At 43.9% G+C, this 27,573-nt stretch overlaps 1 protein-coding gene across 4 annotated transcripts in view; it reads right to left on the bottom strand.

The window, feature by feature from the left end:
• The window catches only part of LOC120944061 (sodium channel protein type 2 subunit alpha-like), a 199,012-nt gene that overhangs the window by 154,513 nt on the left and 16,926 nt on the right, over positions 1-27,573 (bottom strand). For all 4 annotated transcript variants that reach the window (XM_040357836.1, XM_040357838.1, XM_040357835.1 and 1 more), the window contains exon 2: positions 2,066-2,380. In XM_040357836.1, the coding sequence (XP_040213770.1) occupies positions 2,066-2,332 (267 nt within the window). In that variant the 5' untranslated portion in view covers positions 2,333-2,380. The remainder of the gene's footprint in view (positions 1-2,065; positions 2,381-27,573) is intronic.

Here is a 27,573-nt window from a genome sequence, read left to right as displayed (position 1 = left end):
AGGAGAAAGTCATTAGAAAAGGTATCCCTATTAGGGTTTTTCTGTTAACCCCCTATTCTGGTGACAACTGTAAAATCTTGGATTTCTTCTCTTTCTTCCCACACAATGGTCACCAGGACAAGCAGAGATGGTGCATGCCCTAGGTGGAACCATAGACACCAACACAAAACCTGACAAGGGCCTCAAGTCTTCCCAACTTTATTCAAAACAAAGAATTTTTTTTTCACTAAAGAACGTTAAGGCTTAATGTGCACTACAACGTCTAAACTTGAGTTTAGGAGCTTTTGGTGTCTTTTGACAAAGCAACTCCATAAAAGCCTATGTGTCCATGTACACATAGGCTTTTAGCAGAGTTTAGGAACTGCTGCAGTTAGGGGAGCTTCAACTTCCCTCTCTTGAATGCGGAAGAATCGTGTTCAGGATAAGAATGTTTTGATCGCCGGCCAGTGGTCAAAGTAGGCTATTTGTACATGAAGCCTAAAGCCCTGTAAACACGAGCCGAATGCCAGGCGACATTGGCCAGTTCAATAAAAGCTGACCGACATTCGAAATGTGTATATGGCAACCGGTCCGACAGAAGCCAGTCTTTTGGCTGGCTTCTGTCGGACAAGCATGCTGGAAAAACAGCAGTGGATCGGCTCCCAATGAGTACTCTCACCAATATTGGAAGTACACAGCCCTGGCATCTCTACAACACACCCATCCACATCTATGCAAATCATATGAATTATGCCAAATCCATTGGAGCAATAACATGTATTCACTGCGTATATATTTTAATTGGCATTAATGAAGTATTAAACCCACTCTGCACAAAGGGTGCAGGGGGCATCTTTAGAAAGCAGCATGGTTAGTCTGGGGGGAGGGGAGTATTAAATTGACTGGTAGATACACTACAAAATTGAAGCCAAACTCTAGCTAACACTTTATAAGCAGTCACAGTTAGTCCTTTTAAGATAAAGGTTTTATATATATATAAAAAAAAGAAGCTGATCATTGAAAGCATCCCTGCAAGTATTAAATGGTTTGTCTCATCTCTGTAATGGATACATTCTGCTGGGGAGCGTGTTCTTTTGAAAAACAACAGATTCACTTTCTGGACCACCAGATGAAAATAGAAGAAAGAAAGCGTAAAAAAAAAAGAAAATTAATGCAGGCATCACAACAAAGGATTGGTAAGCTTCAATATAATAAATGTTTGATTTTGGGTGTAATACCACTTTATAGAAAGAGTCTGGAATAAAATAATACATGCAAATTGTATTACAGAGATAAAAGAGTACATTGTTTTTCTTAGTTTTATAATAATTTTAAACATACTGTACTTTTTAAAGTTCGAAAAGTACTGTGCATTGCATATCCTATCAGTTCCCTGCTCTACTTCTGCTTTGTGCAAAAGCAGCACAGCCACAGGTGCATTTATTGATGCAGGAATATACCGTGCTTAAATAGGACTACATGTTCTCTGCCCCTCATAACTGCCACTGTCAGTGGTGTCTTTCTGAACACATTTTGGCTTTAAACTGGAATTCTGGGAAATACTCTAAATGCACTGTATATATGAAGTGTTATAAGGAATTAGTAATTATCCTTAGTTTTGTGATTTGCACACCTCTATATGAGCAGGAAAATGACCTTTTCAGCAGACCATACATCATCGATGCAATGGTGCTAATTCACAGCCAGTTACCAGAATGGTGGTAAAATTGGACACAGGAAGCTACCAGTAGTGCTGTTTGGCAGTTGTGTGTAAATCACAAAATTCTCAGAACAGATATACAAATCTTTTGGCAGGTAAAACAGTTCTCAATGAAAAATATATCTTTACATACATCCTGCTTCCTAGACCAATAAAACCAGATAATAGCTTATGCCACAGCTCTTCACAAAGATACAAAAACCTCCAAGGAAACATTAAAGTAGCATAAAGTACAAAGAATTATATAAAACTGTAACATGACTACCCTAGTAGGGTTATATTACCACTCTTATAAAAGGCTAAAAAACTCTTTAACATGAGTTTTTTAGTTGATGTTGAAGCAGTAATGACCATCAAGTCACGTACCCTTTTGTTGCTGTAATAGGGGTCGAGGTCCTCCATTGGTTCCGTGACCATTTCCGATGGTAGGTCTCCATATATAAAAGGCAAGCCTTTGCCTGCTTCCAAGTCCGAGTTCGGCTTGGGCCCATTTTCGTCATCGTCATCTCTGCGGTCCTTTGATGGTTTTTTGGCTTTTTCTTCTGCAAAGCGCTTCTCGATAGCAACAACAGATTCTCTGGTGAGGAGGCGAAGGCTTTCAGGTCCTGGTGGGGGTACAAGTGGCTGTTCCATTTTTTCATCCTGCAGTAAATCCCATTCAGCTTCTCACACATGAAGGTGCTGTAAAAACAATTGAGATATATCCATTTTAAATGTCTTATCTATATGAATATATTTATAATTCATGCATTATTTTAGGGTTTTACGTTCACTTTCGCAATTTTTTCGAGATAGAAGCAAGAATGCAAAATTTAATTGGTATTTTAATTTAGGTACGTTTTGGTGACACGCACATTCTCATAGCGTATATTTGCACCTATTCTGACACCTAATTTCCAAGATATCTGCAGTGCCAAGTGAATTTTTAGTCTCTCCCTCTCTCTCTCTCAACATACAGTAAAACCTTGGTTTGAGAGTAACTTGGTTTGAGAGTGTTTTGCAAGTCAAGCAACATTTTTTAATACATTTTGACTTGATATACAAGCAATACCTTAATATACAAGTAGCGTCAAGTCACAACTGAATATAAAAGAGAAGAGAGGCGCCTCTAATGCCTCGTACACACGACCAGTTTTCCTGTCTGGAAAACTGCCATGACAGTTTTTGGCAGGGAAAACTGGCCGTGTGTATGCTCCATGGCAGTTTTCCCGACAGGAAAACTGCCGCGAATCGCGGCGGGAAAAAAGAGAACATGTTCTCTTTTTTGCTGCTGCGGTTTCCGGCAGTCTTTTTCTCGGCAGTTTCCCTATGGGAAACACTGCTGTGGAGCATACACACGGCCAGGATTCCCGGCCAAAGCTCTCACCGCAGTCTGGTGTGTACAGGGGGAAATTTACCGAGCAGGTTCTCGGGTTTTCCACCCGGGATTCCCGGCGGACTTTTTACCACCGGGAATCCCGGTTGTGTGTACAGGGCTTAAGTGTAGCAATATGGTTACAATTTTAATGAAGATACAACATTTAGCAACATATTGCTACAATAATGCCTCGTTTCCACTGAGCGAATCGGTTCGGTTCGGTACGGTACGCTATTTTGGGTGTTTCCATTATGAAAGCATGTCATAAAAGCAAACCGTACCGGACCATTCTGGGTCCTTCTTCAGATGTGAGGCCATAGAAAATGGAATGGTTTGGTTAGGGCGGACCTACAATACATCTCACTGATTGGTGGACGTGCTAGGCATTTTTTCTAAACCTTGTATGGTCCCGGATGGTCCGATTTGCAGTGGAAACGCTCAGCAGAATAGACCGGACCATTCTAAGCGCTCCAAACTGTACCGACCCGAACCGTTCCGTTCAGTGGAAACGAGGCATTAGAGGCGCCTCTCTTCTCTTTTATACTCTGTAGCTCCTGCTGAATTTTGCTTCTAATGGTTTACCACTTGTGAAGGCTGCCATTTGTGGATGGATTATTTGTGGTTACACAACCTGGCCAAATTGCTTTAATCATTTTATATAGACTATATACTGAAGGACCCATAAATAAATGGTTGTGGAACAAATCATTCTAGTTTCTATTATTTCTTATGTGGAAATTTGCTTTGTTATAAAAGTGCTTTGAATTACAAGCATGTTTCTGGAACAAATTATGCTTGCGATACAAGGTTTCACTATATATGTTTTATGTTACACCGATTCTTAGGATGTGAAATAAAATATGGTCAGACTTGCATTTCTGGAGTTCAGCTTAAAAAAAAAAAAAAGATGTAAAGCCAAAATACAGTAAATTATGCAGGAAATTTGCCAAAGCTGGTGCACTCAGGATCTGGTGCAGCTGTGCGTGGTAGCCAATTTGATTCTAACTTTAGCTTAATATATGGACAAGCCTCCATTAACTGCTTGCCGACAGCCCCATGTACATTTGCTGCAGAGCGGCTGCTCCTGTGTGCAGAATCACGTACAGGTACGTGATTCTGATCCTTCTGGGTCTGGGGCACGCAGGCACACAGTGGGATTGGACACAGCGGGAGCCAATCAGCGGGTCTGGCAGACACGTCGTCCGCCAGGAATTTCACGTCTAGATTAGGGGTGCGCGCTATACGCCGGTGCACGCTATAGGCAGATAAATAAGGTAAATCAAAATTCCAAAAATCTATCCCATAGTTTGTAGACTCTATAACGTTTGCGTTACCCAATCAATATACGCTTATTGGGATTTATTTACCAAAAATATGTAGCAGAATACATATTGGCCTAAATTTATGAAGAAATTAGATGTTTTACATTTTGTTTTATTGGATGTGTTTTATAGCAGAAAGTAAAAACTATTTTTTCAAAATTGTCTTTTTTTGTTTATAGCGAAAAAAATAAAAACCGCAGGGGTGATCAAGTACCGCCAAAATAAGCTCTATTTGTGAGAAAAAAAAAAGAACACACATTTAATTTGGTTACAGTGTCACACGACCGCGCAATTGTCACTTAAATTAACCCAGTGCCATATAACAAAAATATGGCATGGTCAAACTTTCGGGAGCTGAAGCGGTTAATATGGCACCACACCCATATCAAGATTTAAACAAAATAAACAATAAGGTAAAGGACTTTTAGGTTGCCATGAATAACTACAATAGAGAAAGACTACAATTGTATAAAATTATACAAAAGTTTATTTTGTATAAAAAAACATAAAAACATGTACAAATGACGGGGTTATTCTGCCTACATTTCCCAACTGGCTAAGTATAGCAATCTGTGTACCGGGTGGCCCAATCAACTTATTGAACGAATAAGTGAAGTCCTTTACCTTATTGTTTCTTTTGTTTTAAATTCAGCTTGTTCAATTAAGCTTTGACAGTAAGCCCTGGTTCACACTGGGTACGATTTGGAATGATTTGAGATGCGATTTGACATGTCAAATCGCATCTCAAATCGGCGGCAATTGTCGGCAATGGCACTGTCCTAATCAGTGCGACACCGCATCTGCGATTTCAAAAAGTAGTTCCTGTACTACTTTTTGCGATTTCGGGCCGCGATTTACATTAAATTGCGGCCGAAATCGCGGCAAAATCGCAGCCGCGAAATCGCGGTAAAATCGCGCATTTTACCGCGATTTTGAATTCGCAGCAGTGTGAACCTAGGCTAAAACATGGAAGCTGATTGGTTTCTATGCAAATGCAGAAATGCACCATATTTTGCACTCTCCAGTTTTAGTAAATCAACCTCCATGTGTCTGTTTCTTTTTTTTTTTTTTTTTAAATGTAGTCCCTCTACTGAATAATAACAGTGCCCTGCAGATCTTTAAATCAGTATAACACAGAATTGAATTTTGGATTGCCTTGGGATGTCTGCAATGAATAGTTGATACTAAATTCACAAAGGCTATCGCAGCTTGAATATTGGAGTGAAACATTGCTTTTTCTGGCAGTCAGAACATTAAAAACAAAAAGCAGGCTAAAATGCTACAGTTCTCAAGTTAGCACTGATACAATTGAATTTATTTCTGTTGTGCCTGTTTTTTGTCTACCATATGACTTGGAATGAAAGAATAGCATTCACACACCAAACATTCATACAAATGTACAATGCTCATGTCCATATAGGAATCAGATATTTGGCAATGCATGGTATTACAAACGGCAGCATATTGATCTATCATAGACATGTGCATTCCCGTTCGTAACAAATGGATTTTCGTACGAATTTGTTAGTATTCGTACATTCGGATCAATTCGAACATCCGAAAAGCTGAAAGAACTAAAATACGAAAATTACGGAATTATGAATAAGCAAAATAACAAACAAGCGAAAATACGAACGTATGATTGGACAATCTTACTAAAATACGAAACACCGAAAAAGCAAAAGAACGGAAATGACATCTATAACGAACGTTTGCATTCCGTATTTTAAATCCTTTGTCTGTTCGTATTTTCATTCGTATGGGCACTGGGCAGTGTAGTTAGTGAGTGATGTATCTTACTTAATATCTTAGCCAATCAGCTTATCTCTTTTGTGCTGAGTCACATTGTACAGTGTAAAGCCTCGTACACACGATCGGACTTCAAACAAACTTTTCCGTGGATTTTCGTCTGAAGGGAGTTGGCCAGACTTTTGAAACCGAAAAAGTTTGTCTGATAGAGCGTACACACGGTCGGATTTTTTGGAAAATGCTCATTTTGACGTTTGTTGGCAAAAAGTCCGACCGTGTGTACGGGGCTTAAGAGGAAGTATATCTTAATATGGATTAGCCACACGTTGCTATGTTTTTACGAAAGTACAAAATTACGAATCCATTAAACGAAAATAAAACTGTTACGAAAATACGAACGGGTCTGAATAGGAAAACTTGCGTCTTACGAAAAACGAACGGGTCCGAATAGGAAAACTTGAGTCTTACGAAATTACGAATCTTTACGAATTTACTGAACGAGACGAAACAGAACAAAACAAATACGAAAATTTTTGTTGTGCACATGTCTAATCTATCATATTAAGCAATATCCTATGAGATGACGGGAAGTTGGCTTTGGGATAGAAAACTTAATTTGTGCACAGTATAATTGTATTGTAAATATACTATATGGTCAAAAGTGAACACCCTTCCATGTTAATGACTTTCGGTGTTTCCAATACAGTAGAACCTTGGATTACGAGCATAATCCGTTCCAGGAGAATGCTCGTAATCCAAAGTACTTGCATATCAAAACGAGTTTCCCCATTGAAGTCAATGGAAACAAAAATAATTTGTTTCGCATTGACTTCAATGGCATGCAATACCGCATGTGGCCAGAGGTGGGGGACGCCAGAGAGCCTCGGAAACGGCCGAAAAGGCCCAAGGACACCTCGGCTGACCTCGGCATACCTCGGAAAGACTCTGTTCCCGAGGTTTGCTGAGGTCAGCCGAGCTATCCTCAGGCCATTCCGTGCATTTTCGAACGACGCCAATCGGCTCAGAATGGCGCCGCTTGGCTCCGACGCCCCCACCTCAGGCCAAGTGCGGTACTGCACACCGCTTTGGCCTGAATCCTGCTCATTTTGCGAGACAACACTCGCAAACCAAGTTAAAATACAGTGCTTGTATTGCGAAACGCTCGTTAACCGCGTTACTCGCAATCTGAGGTTCCACTGTAATGAGTACTGTTAAAGCTGCAGCATGCAATTAAGATGGTTGAGAGCCTCTGACTTGTGGCAATCGTTTATAGATGGTGTAGGCAACCTGGGGCCCTCCAGGTGTTCTGGAACTATATTTCCCATGAGCTAGCAGTTACAATTACTCCCAGAGGCATGATGGGACTTTTAGTTCTGCAACAGCTGGAGGGCCTCAGTTTGCCTACCCCTGGTTTAGAGAAAGCCCTTTTCTGTTCTATTGTGATTGTGCCCCTGTGCACAAAGCTAGCTCCGTAAAGAGGGAGAACTGGCGTGGACTGCACAGAGGCATGACATCAAGCCTACTGAACATCTTTGAGTTGAATTGCGAGCCAGGTTTTCCCATTCAAAATAAATACCTATTTGTCTCAATTGGCACAAACTCCCAAAGACAAACTCCCAAAGACTATTATAGCTGAAAAGTGGGGAGCAACTCGCTATTGATGTCCATGGATTTGGATTTAAATGTCCATAATGTTCCTATTGGTTTGATGGTCATGTATACACAAACATTGGTCATATAGTTTGCCTTCAGCTCTGAGGAGCTCATGAAATATATTAGGTGCTAACTGATATATATATATATATATATATATATATATATATATATATATATATATATATATATATATATATATATACACAGGGTATAATGGTATGATGAGAAAAAAAAATTACCTACACATGCCAACTCAATTAGTAGATCTAAAGAGGCATCTGAATAAATATAATTACCGTACTTTTTCTGCAGAAGTTGAGATTGCTCGATCCCCTTTAACTTCACGAGCCTCCCTATAATTCCCTATATGTGATGAGTTCTTTATTGAGCAACAGGGGGGGTCTTGGAGCCAAACAGCAGTGAGTTTAAACCAAAGTAGATTTAAAAGGTAAAATATACACATTTTGCTGACGGTAAACTTTGGTTTATGGATATTTTCATCATGTTCTCAAAAGAGATGAGTGAACTTCTGAAAGAATTGATCAGTTGTATTCTGTCTATTTTTAATTGTGACCCTTTGACCAGTAGTGTATTTAGGTTTAGTGCTGCCCTAGGCCTGACTAAACTTGTACACCTCCTAATTTAAATATGACCCACCCCTTCCTGTCAAGGCCACACCCCTTTCTTTTTAAGACCCACCCTTACATTTTTGAGTGTTGCATATAGTTCTACTTTAAGCACACATTTCTGATAATTTTACTAAGCAGATATAACCATGCCAATGGTAGAGCAAAAAACGTATAGCACAGTGAGGAAGGTTTGTGGTCCAGGATGATAGGACAGTCAAAATTAGAAGCAGCGTTAGACTAATTTGCCTCTCAGCCCAGTCCACACCATAAGACTGGCGCAAGCTGGCGGGGACTCTTTCCGTGCTGCCCCCCTGAAAGGTGCTGCCCTAGGCTTGGGCCTTGTTGGCCTAGGCCAGGATACAACATTGCCTTTGACTATGAAATTCAGTAACCAGAAGTCCTGTTGAGGTCAACAGGGATCCAAGCCAATCTCAGCATGTGTATTACAGAGCAACCATTGATGCAAAATTTGGAAGAATGGTTTAGGAAGCTCCTGGAAAACCCTGCTTGATGAGAAGATGGGGGCCAAAAACAGCTTGAGGTACTTTTCTGTAAAACTTCTACCAGGGATAATAAGATAGAATTGCAGGAAATGGTGACAATGGCAGTCAAGCTAAGGGTGTTTAGGCAATAGCAGAGGCATATATGTCAAGTGTCTAGGCAATAGAAGAAGCATATATAAGCTTTAGTCCCTTCCGCCCAGACAGTGTTGCCAACTGTCCGTATTTTTACGGACAGTCCGTAAAAACGGGCACTTTTTTCCCCCGTTTGTAAATGTCCGTAGTTGCGGGAATGTGTCAGTAAAAATAGCCGAGATCGGTTCGGCTTAAAACTGCGCATGGAGATTGGAGGCAGGGGGTGATTGGAGGCAGGGGATGATGGTGGCTGCGGTGGCACCGCAGAGGGGGATGGAGGCAAGGGGCAATGGAGGCAGGGGGAGATTGGAGGCAGGGGGTGTTAGTGGCAGGGGGTGATTGGAGGCAGGGGGTTTTAGTGGCAGGGGGTGATTGAAGGCAGGGGGTGTGGGTGTCACCGCAGAGGGGGAGGGTGGCATCGCAGAGGGTAGGGATGGAGACAGGGGTTGTTGGTGGCACTGCAGAGGGGGATGGAGGAAGGGGACGATGAAAGCAGGGGGCGATTGGAGGCAGGGGGCCTGGAGGTGATTGGAGGCAAAGGGAGATTGGAGGCAGGGGGAGATTGTAGCACCACAAAGGGGAATGGAGGCAGAGTGGGATGGAGGGGTGTTGGTGGCAGAGGGGGGTGGAGGCAGGGGGTGATGTGACTAAATAATTTACACTTATTATATTGAAAATAACAAAAATATGTTTTTTACCTTAATATCTACCTTAAATTACATTGCTATTTGTCTAGCGTACGTGTTTGTAGCCTAAATACTAAAATTTGCACCTAAAAATGTGATTTAGTAACTTTTGTGAAATGCCAGTAAAAACGTGGCTGCACCAGTAAATTTCGGGTGTCGTGCCAGTAAATTTCAATCTGGTAGGTTGGCAACACTGCGCCCAGAAGACTTTTGGGAATCTCATCTGCCAAAAATAACACAAATATTTGGATTTGGCATCTGAATTTATAAAAATGTAACCTAATGCTCAGTTTGAATTGTCTAGGTTTGTGACAAGTTTCCCAAAAATTCTATTACAGGTGGTCACTGGATGGCACCAGCTGATTTGTTATATCTCTTGGGGTCTTCAATGGCAAGATCTTCCCAGATGAATGACAGTCTCTGTCTTTTACCACTTTGGAGACCTACTCTTCCTGCTGAAGTGTACATGATGTAAACTAAGCATTAAAAATCGAATAAGTAAAATACGTCCTTTACAATGGCCGCAGCACATGGGAGGACTTAGGAACTTTTATTTAGAGATGTTCCCATAAGAATCCTTAGGCCTCGTACACACGACCGGGTTTCTCGGCAAAAAACAGCAAGACATTTTTGCAGAGGAAACCGGTCGTGTGTACATTTTCGTTGAGGAAACTGTCGAGAAACTCGACGAGCCAAAAAGAGAGCAAGTTCTCTATTTCCTTGATGGGAATGGAGAAAATTGGCTTGTCGAGTTCCTCGACAGCCTAACAAGGAACTCAACGAGGAAAACGATGTGTTTTGCCCGTCGAGTTCATCGGTCGTGTGTACGAGGCCTTAGTTAAAAGTATAAAGGGAATTTTAACCTGTAGTGATCACTTAGAACAGAAATAGAGACACTGACCCTATAATGCAGCAAAGTGATTGCACATTTCTTAAGAAACCAGTGCCTGAAGACATTTGAGGAGTTTTCGATACGCCAACTTTTCTCTGAACATTCATCTTCCAACTGATAGGACAAAGGGCACAGGAAATGCATTATATTCTAGAACACATTCTGAAGAATGATCTGAAGATTCTAAGATGAGCACACATAGAAAGGTGTCTGCTAGCTTCTATAACTGCATAACAGCAGGAGACTTTATATCTTGTTATAGAACAGAGAGCACAGATACAGCCAGCATCCAATGGATTTTTGTAACAGTTTAATCAATGTAACTGGGAAATAAAATCTTTGTTAGCTGCTTAAATCAAAGCATCTGAACAAAGGCTACCTGTAGTAAGCTTTAGTACAGCACGTGATACAGATTTATAAGGAAAAATGTAAAATTAAGACACAGGGGGTTATTTACAAAAGGCAAATCCACTTTGCACTTCAAGTGCAAACTACGGCCCAGATTCACGTCCAGCGGCGTATCTCTGCGGCGGCGTAACGTATCCGATTTACGTTACGCCGCCGCAACTTAGACGGGCAAGTGCTGTATTCTCAAAGCACTTTCTCCGTAAGTTGCGGTGGCGTAGCGTAAATCGGCCGGCGTAAGCCTGCCTAATTCAAATTTGGATCAGGGGGACGTGTTTTATGTAAAACTACTGTGACCCGACGTGTTTGACGTTTTTGCGGAACGGCGCATGCGCCGTCCGTGGAATTTCCCAGTGTGCATTGCTCCAAAGTACGCCGCAAGGACGTCATTGGTTTCGACCTGAACGTAAATGACGTCCAGACCCAATGACGGACGACTTACGCAAACGACGTAACTTTTTCAAATTTCGACGCGGGAACGACGGTCATACTTAACATTGGTACGCCGCACTTATGCCTCATATAGCAGGGGCAACTATACGCCGGGAAAAGCCTAACGTAAACGTTGTAACTTTACTGCGTCGGACACGCGTACGTTCGGGAATTCGTGTATCTAGCCAATTTGCATACTCAACGCGGAATTCGACGGAAGCGCCACCTAGCGGTCAAAAAAAAATGCAGTTAAGATCCAATGACGTAAGAGATTTACGCCTGTCGGATCTAATGGATATCTATGCGTAACTGATTCTAAGAATCAGGCGCATAGATACGACGGGTCGGATTAGGACTTACGACGGCGTACATGGCGCTGCGCCGTCGCAAGTCCTTTCAGAATCTGGTTCTACAAGTGCAAAGTGCACTTAAAATTGCACTAAAAGTGCCCTTGGAAGTGCAGTCGCTGTAAATCTGAGGGGTAGATCTGAAATGAGGGGAATATCTGCTGATTTTATTATCCCATCATGTGCAAGCTAAAATGCTGTTTTTTATTTTCCTTGCATGTCTACAGTGACTGCACTTCCAAGTGCACTTTCAGTGCGATTTCAAGTGCAAAGTGGATTTGCCTTTAGTAAATAACCCCCATGGTGTTGGTACTGTCAATTCACTGTACATTTACACAACAGACCTAAGTGCTAATTCACACCAAAAGCTATGCTAAACACATGGCCGTTGGTGTACCCTAGAAGGAACAGTGCCCAATGCGTCCATATGGGCCTATTGTACTTTTATGCCGCGTACACACAATCAAAACCGTGGATTTTGCCAACATCAAAACTGTGGATTTTTTTTCGACGGATTGTTCGCTTAAACTTGTCTTTCATACACACAGTCACCAGGGCCGCTGATAGAAATCATTTGGCCCCGTACAGCCTACCTGACGGGACCCCCTTCAGCTCCACCACTGGTCCCACCCCTGGTCCCTCCTTTAGCCCCACCCCTGGTCCCACCTTAAAACTGTCTCTGCAGCACATTACGGGATTGGCGGCACTGTCTCTGCATGCAGCACATGTGTTATGGGCCATAACGCATGTGCTACCTGCAGACAGCGCCACCAATGCAGCCAATGCCATATTGGTCATGGTGGCATGCAGGCATTGCTGGTGGAGCCCGGGCTTGTGGTGGATTACGATGATAGGTCAGGGCTGTACAGTTTTTTTTTCTACATTAATTAATACTTGCCCGGGCCCCCCTGCTGGCCGGGCCCGCTACAACAGGGCGGCCCTGATAGTCACACAAATGTTGTCGGAAATTCCAAACGTCAAGAACGCGGTCACGTACAACACTACGAAGAGCCGAGAAAAATGAAGTTCAATGATTCCGAGAATGCGTCAAATTGATTCCGAGAATGCGCAGGATTTTTGTGCGTCGGAATTGGCTACAGACAATCGGAATTTCCAACAAGAACTTTTGTTGTCGGAAAAATTGAGAGCCAGCTCTCAAACATTTGTTGTCGTAAATTCCGACAGCGAATGTCCGATGGAGCATTCACACGGTCGGATTTTCCGACAACAAGCTCACATCGAACTTGTTGTCGGAAATTCCAAACGTGTGTATGCGGCATTATTGTGCAAATTTTCTTGAAATATCATAAAGTGGCCTTTTATTAAGTTCTATTGGCATGCCATACTTTTTTAGTGCACACGAGCGCAGGCTGGTGGTATGAACTGGCATGATGGAAAACAAGGCTGTTTGCCTTGCTGTGTCTTGCTTTGGGAATGTGCTGGGAAAGGCTACCCAGCCAGTGTAGTCCCAACACACCTGGTGTGAACAAGCCCTAAAAGTCAGCATGGTCCTCACTTTCTTTGTTTCCCTCTTCCTCTCTCTTTTTCCAGCACACTTACATGCATTTCATGAAAGTCTCTCCCCACGTGCCAGGTTATCCAGAGGAGTTTTCGTCATGTCAAGGCTGATCATTTTTACCAGTTTACACAGTCTACTCATTAAAACAGGTTAGGGACAGAAGTAGAGCAACAGTGAAAGAGGGAAACATTTATTTCTGCAAAACTGCAGGCAATGTGGCTTACAAAATAAGTATATCTGCCATGGTATTTAGCTTATAGCAACCATTTAGCTATTAGTTGTCATTTTTTGGGTTGTAGCAGACACCTGATAGCTGTATTCTGGTTGGTAGTTAGAGTGAATGCAGTTGTTACATGCATAGGGTCACTACATTCAAAACTAATATTTGAGATTTTGGTACAAATTGAAAACTTAAAGAAATTATTAAAAAAATAATTGGAAATCCAGTAACAATTCATATGTCGTTAAGGTCCTGGGCTTACACATCAGCTGCAGCTATAGCTTCTACTACCTCTTTGGATTTTTATTTATTTTATACTATTGAGAATGCAAAAGTAGGAACAGAAACACTCAACATTCCACATTCGGTAAGAATTAAAGTGGTTGTAAACTCAAATAAATATTATTGCCAGCCTCTCTGTTCTATTAAGCCATACAACACTGTGTACATGGTTGTATAAAATTGTGCCTCTAAATACCATATTTCAGTTTGTTTCTGGCTGGTCACATGACATCCAGCTGCTCTCCTCCCCCGATCTAAGGGCTACAGCGGGAGGGACCGAGAACCCCCTCTGATGTCACCCGAGGTGGTCACGTGATTGCTGTGCTGTCTGCTCAGCCTCACCCTCTGTAACCCTTAGATCGGGGGAGGAGAATGGCCAGACGTCACGTGACTGGCCAGAAATTAACTGAAAGAAGGTATTTAGAAGCATCATTTTATACAAACATGTACACAGTGTAGTATGGCTTGATAGAACAGGCAGTAATCTTTCTTTAACCTTACTACCAGCTACTAATAGCGGCAGGAGGGGAGGGGGCGGAGGAGATGGCTCACACACACAGGAGCTGACAGGTAGGGAGGGAGGGGAAGAGGGGGCAGCAAGCAGCGTGATGACGGAGGCATGTAACCTAACCATGGTAGTCATGGATCAGCAGCCATGATTACTGTGGTCAACACACTAAGGCTGCGTACACACGGTCGGTCGAAACCGATGAAAACAGCCTAAAGTCCAGTTTCATTGGTCCAAACCGACCGTGTGTACGGCCCATCGGTCTGTTGTTCTTCGGACAAAAATTAGAGAACTTGCTTTAAAATCAAACCGATGGACGGCTGACTATCGGTCAAAACCGATGGTTAGTACACAAAAACATTGGTTCAAAACCCGCGCATGCTCAGAAACAAGTCGACGCTTGGAAGCATTGAACTTCGTTTTTTTCAGCACGTCGTGTGTTTTACGCCACAGCGTTCTGACCCGATTGGTCTTTGAACTGATAGTGTGTACGCACATCAGACCATCGGTCTGCTTCAGTGGTGAACCGATGAAAACGGTCCGTCGGACCATTCTCATCGGATGGATCGACCGTGTGTACGCGGCCTGAGACCAATTTCACACTGGGGCATTATTCAGGCGCTTAGCGTTAAAAAAAAGCATCTGTAAAGCGCCTGAAAGAAGTTGCATCTGCAATCTCAATGTGAAAGCCCAAGTGCTTTTACACTAAAGCGCCTGAAAAACGCCCCAGTGTTAAAGGGGTCTTAGCGTTAAAAAAAGTGCCTGTAAAGCGCCAGAAAGAAGCCTCATTTGCAATCCCAATGTGAAAGCCCAAATGCTTTCATACTGAGGCGCTGCGCTGTCAGGGCGTCAAAAAAGTCCTGTAAAAAGCTTCTTTGCAGCGCTTTAAGAGCATTGAATACACCGCTCCTAAAGTGCCCCTTAACATTGATGCAATTTTTTAAACGCCAAAGCACCTGAAAAACGCCCCATTGTGAAGCAGAGCTTTACCAGCGTTTTTCGGGCACTGGCAGTGTGAAAGGGCTCTGAAAGCACTCAGGCTTTCACATTGGGATTGCAGATGAGGCTCCTTTCAGGCACTTTACGGGTATTTAACGCCAAAGCGCCTGAAAAACGCCCCAGTGTCAAAGTGGTCTAAGGGAGATAAAGGAACAGGCAGGATCAACCAGGTTTTTTACAGCATAGAAAGAAACAGATTAGACAGCGCAAGAACTGAGCTTTTTAACCTGCTATAAGGGCAGGCCCGGATTTACTCCCTTTGCCGCCCCAAGGCCGGGTCCTACAAAGCCGCCCCCCCCCCCCATGTGATAGAAATTAGGTAAAAAAAATTATATTAACCCCCCCCCACCAAAAATAAATAAACTAAAATTACTTGTGATTTGCAGCAGTGGTGGTTGGGTGGGGATAAGATCAGTGGCAGCGGTAAGGGAGATATGGGATGAGTGGCAGCGGTGGTGGGGGGATGGGATGAGTGACAAGGGTGGTGGTTGAGGGGATTGAATGGGATGAGTGGCAGAGGTGGTGGGGGAATAGGATCAGTGGCAAGGGTGGTGGTTGGGGGGGCATTGGATGAAATGAGTGGCAGTGGTGGTGGGAAGATGGGATCAGTGGTGAGGGTGGTGGTTGGGGAAGATGGGATGGGATGAGTGGTAGTGGTGGTATCAGTGGCAGGGATGGTGGTTGCTGGATGGGATCAGTGGTGGTGGTGTGGGGGGTATCAGTGGTGGGGGTGTTATCAGTGGCGGTGTGGGGGGGGGGTGTATCAGTCTCACTAGTGGTGATGGTGGTGGTGTGGGGGGGAATCAGTGGTAGTAATGGTGGTGGGGGGTAGCAGTGGCAGTAATGGTGGTGGGGGGTATCAGAGGCAGTAATGGTGGTGGGGGGGTATCAGTGGCAGTAATGGTGGTGGGGGGTATCAGTGGGGCAGCCGTGTCACAGGCGGGGGCACAGGTGGGGGACAGTGTCACAGGCGGGGGCACAGGTGGGGGACAGTGTCACAGGCGGGGGAGCAGTGTCACAGGCGGGGGCACAGGTGGGGGAGCAGTGTCACAGGCGGGGGAGCAGTGTCACAGATGGGGGCACAGGTGGGGGGGCCAGTGTCACAGGCGGGGGAGTAGTGTCACAGGCAGAGGAGCAGTGTCACAGGTGGGGGGGCAGTGTCACAGGCGGGGGGGCAGTGTCACAGGCAGGGGGCAGTGTCACAGACAAGGGGCAGTGTCACAGGTGGGGGGGCCAGTGTCACAGGCGGGGGAGTAATGTCACAGGTGGGGGGGGCAGTGTCACAGGCGGGGGGGCAGTGTCACAGGTGGGGGCATCAGGTGGGGGAAGCCAGTGTCACAGGTGGGGGGGTCAGTGTCACAGGGGGCTGGACGCATAGAGGGGTGACGGCCTGCATTACGGGCCACCACTGCTTTATAGTAAACATTTAGCCAACCTGATTGGTTAAAAATTGTCCAAGACTATTCCAAAAGAATGATACTATAGCTCAGGGGTGCCCAAACTTTTGAAGCACGAGGGCCACTTAAGCGACTTGTTAACCAGTCACGGGCCACAATCAATGAGTGGAGCGGGCGGATGGCAGGTCCATGTGGCTACGGACACAGCCCACTATACTCTTTTTTTTTTGCCCCCTGAACACACCCATTTGTGTGACAATAGCGAATGTATATTCACTATTGTCCCACTGATTCTCCTCCCAGTCAATCAGGAAGCAGGTCTTGGGATCTGTTTCCTGATTGGCTGAAAAGAGAAGCAATCCTAATGGCCTAGGAGGAGGCGGGAGGAGATGCACAGCCCCCGTGATGAGACACAGGAGAAGCCACTGCCCGTTGCCCAGAGGGACAGGCTGCCTGTGCCATTGATAGGGTATGTGCGGGGCCGATCGACCAGTCGCCACTGCTATAATAGATGATCACCAAGTTTTATGTTTGCAACTCTTCACAGGCCCAAATTGGAGTCAGTCCAATATAGAAGATAAAAGCACTGTACTGCACAACCAAGTAAAATCTCATCATTATCTTTAGAAGTAACCATTTATTTTGTTAACAAGCCCAGTATATATATTTATATTAATATATTAATGCAGCCTTTCTCAACCTTTTAACCCTAAAGGAACCCTATAAATAATTTTCAGGTCTCGAGGAACCCTTATGAAAACCAATTCATCATGGGTCAATAGGAACAATGCCCCTTATACTGGTGGTCAATGGGAAAAATGCCCCCCTTAAAGTGGTGCTCAGAATGCCACTCTTAAATACAGACAGAAATATATTTGGTGTCATGCTGCTAGCTTTGCCAAGTGATGCTGAACCTTGAACTCTGTAGGGACCATCAAAAAGGTGGTTCATCAGCCACAGTTCAAGGAACCCCTAGTAACCTCTGGAGGAACCCCAGGGTTCCACGGAACCCTGGTTGAGAATGGCTGTATTAATGGCTCATTAATATATGAATTATAAAAAAAAAACACGAGACAAGTTCGACATTTTATGTTCTGAAAAGTTGGTTCTAAGTTTGGATTTCGGGAAAATATTTAAAAGCTGAAAGGGATCAGATTGACAGCCATGATATGCGTAGGTACGTATCTTCATCCAGAGACATTTGAAAACTGATGACAGACATTATGTGAAAAAAGCCTTGGAACATTATCTTTCACTACTAATGTTTTGTTACAATTGAAAACGACCTTGACATATCAAAAGCATTTTTCATTCTCTGCCAGTTATGAAACATGATTCCGCCCATTATAGCTTTATTACTTGAGCCAAGATAAAGAGAAATGAATTGAACTGTTATGCACAGTAATAGAGAATAGTTACTATAACTTATAGCAACCCAGCCCCCCCAGTTCAGATAAGTCAGGTTCAAATTGTCAGATAGGATAACAATTGAATAACTGAATTTGGAAGGAAAAAAAAATACAGTGTATATTTTTTTGGACATTATTTTTAAACAAAAATTGTATATTCAGCACTGAGCATACAATCAATAGTCAAGAATTACTGTATAAAGTATTTAGGAACCATCAAAGTGTGACTTGAAAATGGTGCTAACATTCCCGTAGCAATGGATATAAAACAAAATAAAAATCTGTAGTTGGTGTATGGAAATTTTAAGGCACCAACACAATTATAGTAAAAAACAAATTTTATGTTTGTGGAGCCCTGTGACCGGCCATACCATGGGCTGCAAAATTTTCCTTGGATTCCTGTATGCTCCCTTGACCATCTCTCTTGCGTCTGACCGTTCCTGGAGTGCAGACATGGATAGGCTGACAAGAAGAAGAAACTCGAAATGCGTTGTGCCTACACTATATTACCACAAGTATTGGGACGCCTGCCTTTACACACACATTAACATTAATGGCATCCCAGTCTTATGCCGCGTACACACAACCGTTATTCATGTCATTGACAAAAACAACGTTTTTCTCTACATGATTCCCCTCAAGCCTGCCTTGCATACACACGATCGTGAAAAAAAATGCACAACGGCACTATAAAGGGGAAATTCCATTAGAATGGCGCCACCCTTTGGGCTGCTTTTGCTGATCTCGTGTTACCGCATGTTAGTAAAAGTTGAGAGACCATTCGCAGTTTTCAGTCTTCGTTCTTCTCAGTCTGTTACAGCGTGACGAATGTGCCATCTCCATTACGAATGCTAGTTTTACCAGAATGAGCGCTCCCGTCTCATAACTCGCTTCTGAGCATGCACATTTTTTCACCCTCGTTAAAGTGTACACACAATCGTTTTTCACGACGTGAAAAACGACGAGAAAAAATAGAGCAGGTTCTAAATTTTTAACGCCCATTTTTCTCGTCGAGTAAAATGCTCTGGAGCATACACACGACTGTTTGTCACAACCAATTCACAAAATTGAATTTTTCTCATCAGTGCTAAAAAAATATGCTGTGTCACTGTACTGACACTGGCTGGAAGGGGTTAAACATCAGGGGCAATCAAAGGGTTAACTGTGTGCCTAGCCAGTGTTTATGTGTACTTTGTATGGTGCTTTGCAGGGAAAGAAAATATGTTACTTCCTCTGTGACAGGACAGGGCCCTGCCTTGTTTACATAGGCAGGGCTCTGTCCTGTGTAAATTCATGATAGCCGGGTGGCGGCGGAAATCCATTGAGCGGCACCCAGTGATTGACATCTGCTTTGTTTAATTACAGTACAGCCGGGTCACCAGCTAGGTAGGGTATAGGTAGGTAGGTAGGGTATAGGGCTCATAGTGCGTGCCTCCTACCTGGAAGTGTCAGATCAAGCCACGTACTAGGTACGTGATCTTGTGCAGCCAAGCCGCCTTGCTGCCGTATAACTAGGTTATGCGGTCGGCATGCGGTTAAAGCAGCAGTGCAGTGGCTAAGTGGTTAGAGCTTACACCTGGCAGCACTAGGGTCATTGGTTCAAATCATAACCATAGCACTACTACATGGAGTTTACATGTTCTCCCTGTGTCTGTGTGGGTTTCTTCCCACACTCCGAAGACATGTTGGTAGGTTAATTGGCTCCTACCTTAATTGGCCCTAGTATGTGTATGTATGAATGAATGAATGAGTTAAGGACCTTAGATTGTAAGCTCTTTGAGGGTAGGGACTGACATGACTGTACAATATATATGTAAAGCACTGCATACACTTTATATATATATATATATATATATATATTTTTTTTTTTTTTTTTTTTTTTTCAGTTGCCTTCTGGTTTCTGGCCTAGGTCAAAATAATGTGGTACATCCCTGGAGTCTTCTTGGGAATTTTTTTCCTGTCATCTGGAGGAGGGGAAGAGAGGATTTCTCAGCTAAGCACACCCTCCTGCCTGCATCCTTGAGCTGAGGACAAATTAATTCCAGAAAAAAATACTACATGAATCATTTGCCATTAGGGTCGCCAAACTTTTCAAACAAAGGGTCCAGTTTATTGTCCTTTAGACTTTAGGAGGGCCGGATTGTGGCCAGCAGAGGCAGAAATTGTCCCGGACCCGGCATCGGTGAAAATAAATATGGCCTCAGGGTTGGTGATCAATAGGAGGAGGAGTAGTGCCCCTATTAGGAGAAATAGTATCCCATCATTGGTATCGGTGGAAGATATAGTGCCCTATTGTTGGTGTCAGTGGGAGGAATAGTGCCCCAAGGGCCAGATAAAGGCTAGAAAAGGGCCACACTTGGCCCTCGCAGTCTGGAGACCCCTGCTCAAGATGATCATGGCTAGGAGAGGTGTTTTTCAAAGTGATTTCTCAAAAATGAAAGTGTTTGTTAACCCATATATAAAAAACACTGCCAGCCCCTCCATTAGAGATAGCACAATGTACATGTCTTTTACAAAAACGAGCCATGTAAATACCTTTTTACAGTGATCTTCAGGCAGGTCACGTGACTCATGGCCACTTTACATCTCCATAGCTCCTGCAGGAGGGACCTGCCCCTGACATCAGATAGGGAGGTCCCATGGCCGCTCAGCCCCTCCTGCAGTAGCCCTGTAAACAAGCCAAGTGTCACGTGACCGGCCTGAAGATTGCTCTAAAATGATATTTACATGCCTCATTTTTATAAAAGACTAATAGAGTGTGGTATGCCTATCTATAATATAGGGGCTGGCAGTGACCATTTATAATTTTTTATTCATGCTAATAGTGGTCGGGGGGGGGGGGGGGGGGGGGGGAGGGGTGGAGACAGAGACACAGAACACAGAGCTGACAGGCAGGGAGGGAGGGGGTGAGGGGGAGAGAGCAGAGCAGGGCTGTGGATAACAAAGTGACATAAGCTGACAACGATTGTCAGGGCTCAGCATCCCTGATTATTGTGGTCAAAGCAGAGAGGGGGGGCACAGGAAGTAGCAGGATCAGCCAGGTTTTTAAAGTTTAGAGAGGGGCAGAATAGACAGCACACGCATCGTGCTGTTTAATCTGATTTAAGGGACCAGAATCTCAATTTTTTGGGGAGTTAACAAACACTTTAAGCATAGAGACATGGATGGATGGGTGAGTGAGATTGCTTTAAATAATACAAATTAATTAAATAGTGTTTTTAGTTTGTGTTGCTCACCAGAAGACATTTTGCGTGTCTGGTGGCTTTCAATCCTGGCTATCAACGACAGTTGTAGTCCTCTCTAATGATCGAGAACCAATTAGTGATTCCTGATCATGTGATTTTTATGTCAGCCAATTTTCCTTGTTGGGCCATTTTTTGTAGAGGGTTTTGGATATGTTTGGCTAATTTTAAACCTGTCTTTAGCTATTTTTAAGAATTACCCTGCCAAATAATGGCTTCAGTTTCTTAGGCTTCTGTTACTTAATTATTTAACAGGTTGTGAAAAATTGCATTTTATTATTACTACAGTTTAGCACAACATTAGAGCTGTTTTCTCTGTGAGAACCAAATCTGATATTATTTAATTCTCTGGTATTCTATGATGCCATCTGCTGTTGTTTAACAAAACATACTGCTCGGTTGTTGCTAAGAAAATGACAACTGGGTGTAGAAAGTTGTAGCATCATCAAAGTTGTATTATTAACCACTTGACCTCCAGAAGATTGTACCCCCTTCATGACCATGCCATTTTATGATATTCAGCACTATATCAGGGACAGATGTAAAAAAAAACACAGATTTTTACATACTGTCCCTGGTTTTACTGAGCCTGGCAACCCTGATGGGGCCCCCTAGTGGTATGGGGCCCTCAAGCAGTGCCCAAGTGCCTCAATGGTCAGTCCGCTCCTGGGCTACAGATATTGCTCCTAAACAATTTCTCTATTTAACTCTGGCTTGCTAGATTCTAACATACTGCTTGGGATTGACTGTGTTACTGCTAGTCCGCTGTAGAGTATCTTAATGGGACATACATACTCAAATTACCTGAGCTATATTTGCCTCTCCTATGCAACTATTAGTTGCCATCATAAATCCTATTTACTACGTGCTTGACATAAGTTGGTACTTGTTTATGGCCCATGCCCTAAGTTACTGAACATGTTCCTCTAAACTTTTCTATGCTAAGGGTTGAAGCCATTTTCATTCCTGCACCCTTAGTGGCCTAATACACTACTGTATGTTTAACTGATAATCACTTGCATACAGTTGTGCATTGGAACAGCTGCAGCTGCTGCCACAACCGAGGTATCTATCTTTAGTGTGCACGGTCCGGTACACGATAACGGCGGTCTCCGCAGCGGATTCGCCGCGAGATCGCCGTTATCGGTGGCGGGAGAGGGCCCCCCCTCCCGCCTCTCTCCCTGTGTTTACACAGATCCGCATTCCTGCTCTGTCACGAGCGTTTGCAGGTGCCCGGCGGACATCGTGGCAGCCAGGCACGCGCCCATCGGCTCCTCGGTGATGTGGCGGCGTGCGCCCCCTATACCACCGGGAAGCCAAGGATGTCATATGATGCCCGCCCAGGATGGGAGATCCCATCTGCAGACGTCATATGAGAAGGAGCGGGTAGTGAAGTAGTTAAAGTGGTTGTAATCCTGTGACATGGAAAATGAGCAAAGCATATCTTTCTATAGTGTGTACTAGCCTCAGTCCAAAGCACTGAGTGTGACTTCTGTCTGCTGCCTGGTTTCTCTGCTATCTTCATGAGTCATTTCTGACAGCTAATGCTGATATCAAGGGATGGAGATGGACAGGGAAGGGGCCCTCCAGCACACAGCCTGTTATTGACAGCCTCAACTGCGCCCCTATGAGATTGTGTGGAGGGGGTGTGTCTCTTCCTTCCACTCAGGTTACAGTAAGCTTACTTCTTTGTGCTCTGCAGTGTGCTCTGCAGTGCTCTGCCTATCCCACACCCACCTAAAAACTATCCCCGAGCCACCCCAATCAAATTCTCTGCTGCTATTATCTTTTGTACCACCACCCCCTCCCTTTAGAATGTAAGCTCCAAAATGGCGGTCGTTGCAATGCTTTCTGTCACACCGTATTTGTGCAGCGGTCTTACAAGCGGACTTTTTTTGGAAAAAATACACATTTTTTAAATTAAAAAATAAGACAGCAGAGGCAGAACGGGGATCTGCCGGTGTAAACAAGGCAGATCTCTGTTCTTACAGGGGGTGACACAGGATCTTGTCTTCCTGCTATGCAGGAAGATGGATCTGTGTGTTGTCCCTGGCAGCCCATCCCCCCACACAGTTAGAAATACACTGAGGGAACACATTTAACCCCTTGATCGCCCATGATGTTAACCCCTTTCCTGCCAGTGTCATTAGTACAATGTCAGTGCATATTTTTAGCACTGATCATTGTAATAATGTCACCGGTTCCCAAAAAAGTGTAAAAAATTTCAACTCGGTGTCCGATTTGTCTGCCGCAATGTCGCAGTCCCGCCAAAAAACCCTGATTACAGCCATTACTATAAAAAAAAAAAATAATAAAAATGCCATAAATCTTTCCCCTATTTTGTAAACGCTTGCGCAAAGTCCAATCAATATACGCATATTGGGGAGTTTTTTTATACCAAAAACATGTAGCAGAATACATATTGGCCTAAATTTATGAAGAAATTAGATTTTTTTTAATTCTTTATTGGATATGTTTTATAACAGAAAGTAAAAAAATATATATATATATATATATATATATATATATATATATATATATATATATATATATATATATATATATATATACACAGTATATATATATATATATATATATATATATAAAAAATTATATATTTTTATTGACGGTCTTTATTTGTTAAAAGCGAAAAAAATATATAAATTGCAGAGGTGATCAAATACCACCAAAATAAAGCTCTATTTGTGGGGGAAAAAGGACATCAAATTTATTTGGGCCATATCGCAAAAAATGGCCTGGTCAGGAAGGGGGTAAAACCTTCCCAGAACCAAAGTGGTTAATGTTAGATTTTTCACATAACCACAGTCTCCGCCTGGTTCCCGGGCATTGATGAGCACCAAAGTCACCCTGTGTGCATGGTGAAAGTGGCCCTGCCCACAAGCCTGTGACTGGCCAGTGAAGGAAAAGTAGAAGTTTACTGAGACCTTGTGATTGGTTAATCTCTCTGTTACTCTGCTTTCTCCTCCTATCAACATACTCTTTGCACTGCAGCACAATTGATGGTTTTATTGCGCTGCTTCTCCCCTACCCAGTCTGAGCATAATTGTGCAGGTATTGTAAGCAGCTGATAACTGATACAGTGGAACCAGGGGGCGGACTGACCTTTCGGGCTCTCAGGTACTGCCCGAGGGCCCCATGCCACTAGGGGGCCCCATCAGGGTTACCAGCCTCAGTAAAACCAGGGACAGTATGTAAAAATCAGTGTTTTTAAAAAAATCCCAAGATTATAGCTGCCCCGCCTCTCCAGTACCTTTTCAGTGTGTGTATGTGTATTCTGTGTGTATGTATACTGTGTGTATATTGTGTGTCTGTGTGTGTATACTGTGTATGTATACTGTATGTGTGTGTGTATACTGTGTGGCCCCATAATCTATTGCCTGGGGGCCCCATAATCTCCTATTGCCTGGGGGCCCCATAATCTCCTATTGCCTGGGGCCCCATAATCTCCTATTGCTCAGGGGCCCCATAATCTCCTATTGCCTGGGGGCCCCATAATCTCCTATTGCCTGGGGCCCCATAATCTCCTATTGCCTGGGGCCCCATAATCTCCTATTGCCTGGGGCCCCATAATCTCCTATTGCCCAGGGCCCCATAATTTCCTATTGCCCCGGGGGCCCCATAATCTCCTATTGCTCAGGGCCCCCATAATCTCCTATTGCCTGGGGGCCCCATAATCTCCTATTGCCCAGGGCCCCATAATCTCCTATTCCCTGGAGCCCCATAATCTCCTATTGCCCCAGGGGCCCCATAATCTCCTATTGCCTGGGGCCCCATAATTTCCTATTGACCTGGGGGCCCCATAATCTCCTATTGCCCGGGGGCCCAATGAGTTGTCAGTCTGCCCCTGAGTGGAAACTTGGATTACTCCGTTCCAGGAGAATGCTTATAATCCAAAGCATTTGCATATCAAAGTGAGTTTCCTCATAGAAGTCAATGGAAATCAAGATAATTTGTTACGCATTGACTTCTATGGCATACAATACTGCATGTGGCCAGAGGTGGGGGGGGCGTCAGAGAGCCTTGGAAATGCTCGGGAACAGAGTATTTTCTCAGAATTTCCAAGCGGCTCTGGTCGGCTGCGCTCGGCTCCGGCGCCCCTGCACTCTGGTCAAATGCAGAACTGCACGCCCCATTAGCTTGAATTTTGCTTGCAGAACGAGCAAAAAAGTTGCTCGTTATTCAAAATTCTCGTTAACCGTGTTACTCGTAAACCAAGGTTCCGTTGTACTTGATTCAGGTACATACACTTCTTGCATTAAAAAATAAATAAGGATGTATTAATGAATGTACAGTATTTATTTGAATCCTTTATATCTGTAAAAACAATGTTGGTCCTGCAGCACTTATAGTGAGTGTTGTGTTTGTAGTGCACTTTGTAGTGTGAGTTTATGATGTGATATAGAGATGTGTCTCATCTTCATGTCTGACCAAATGCTATCCATAATAATGTCACTCCTTCACTATCACACACATATTCTTGTATATGAGGAATTCCAGTAAGTGGATCACCATGCCTTCTCAGAAAACGGATCTCTATTTGCTTTGCCCTTGTCCTCTCAGCAGTGTACAATCCCGATGGGTCTGCTGAGGGTGACGAGAGGTTGGCTTCTCTTTTTCCGCTGACATTCACTCGAATCTCGTCTCTCCCGTGACGCAACTCGCTGTGACTCAATGCTGCTTTGGAGACAGCTTGTCTCATTGTTACCACCGTTGTGAAAATAAAACCACTTTCATCTCACAAATGGAAATGACATTCTAAGAGTGAGCTCCGACAATTATTTATGTCGCTATTTTAGGATTTCTAATTATCTAATATTAAAATCCAATACGATCCCCATCATCAGTTCAAGAATGACCTTCCTTTTTTATAAGAAGACATTTGTTAGGCAAATATCCACTGTGTTTGTTTTCTTTATATTGTTACTCTTTATGTCTGCTCACATAATTTGTAATAAAATGATCTTTGCCATTCTGAAGCTTCCCTCCAACCACTTTGCATATTATTTTATATATTCTGTAATTCTGTATTTGCCAAATATGCTGCGGAAATCTCCCTCCACTTAGTCTGGCTGCAACCATTTTAAATGAGGGCAGCTGAAGCTGCTGCCTTTTCACTTCCTGGATTTACACAGACACTCAGAGGCACACCTCCAGCTCTGCAGCTCTCATTGGCCCTCTTATCCCTCCCTTCCTGGCAAACTCTCACGAGAGTCATGATGTCAAAAGCCTAGGCTAATGACCAGACAAGAAACAGGAAGTGGGCTGTAGAAGGTACCGTATTTATCGGCGTATAACACGCACTTTTTTCCCCTTAAAATCAGGGGGAAATCCTGGGTGCCTGTTATACGCCGATCCCCGCTGTCTGTGAGGGGAAAAGGAGCGAGCGCTGCCGATATACACATAGCCGATTGTATTGTGTACTCGGCTAGGCTCGGCTCCGCTCGCAGTCATGCCCAATCCCGCCATTGGACCTGTGTTATGTCCATCATAGGAGCCTGGGCAAGGGGCGAGACTGCGAGAGGAGCCGAGTACAGTGCCGAGTACACAGGTCATCCAGTTCTGTCTATCTCTGTGCCACGGCGGTAATTTTAAACGTTCAAGGTGCAAGGACACTGGGCAAGGCTGCAAGGACACTGTGCAAGGCTGCATGGACACTGGGCAAGGCTGAAAGGACACTGGGCAAGGCTGCATGGACACTGGGCAAGGCTGCAAGGACACTGGGCAAGGCTGCAAGGACACTGGGCAAGGCTGCATGGACACTGGGCAAGGCTGCAGTGACACTGGGTAGGGCTGCAGATGGACACTGATAAGGCTGCATTGACACACCTCCCAACTTTTCAACTTCAGAATGAGGGACAAATGAGCATACCCCCCCAAACAAAGTTGTTGAGCGGGGGGGGGGGGTCCGCGGATCAAATTTGTTGAGCGGGGGGGGGGCCACGAGTACACAGGACATCTGGTTCTGTATATCTCTGTGCCACGGCAGTAATTGTAAACGTTCAAGGTGCAAGGACACTGGGCAAGGCTGCAAGGACACTGTGCAAGGCTGCATGGACACTGGGCAAGGCTGCAAGGACACTGGGCAAGGCTGCATTGACACTGGGCAAGGCTGCAAGGACACTGGGCAAGGCTGAAAGGACACTGGGCAAGGCTGCATGGACACTGGG

Source organism: Rana temporaria, chromosome 6 (assembly GCF_905171775.1).
Source record: "Rana temporaria chromosome 6, aRanTem1.1, whole genome shotgun sequence".
NCBI classification, from domain to species: domain Eukaryota; kingdom Metazoa; phylum Chordata; class Amphibia; order Anura; family Ranidae; genus Rana; species Rana temporaria.
Note: the sequence above shows the minus strand (reverse complement) of the source record. Positions and strands in the feature narration are given on the sequence as shown.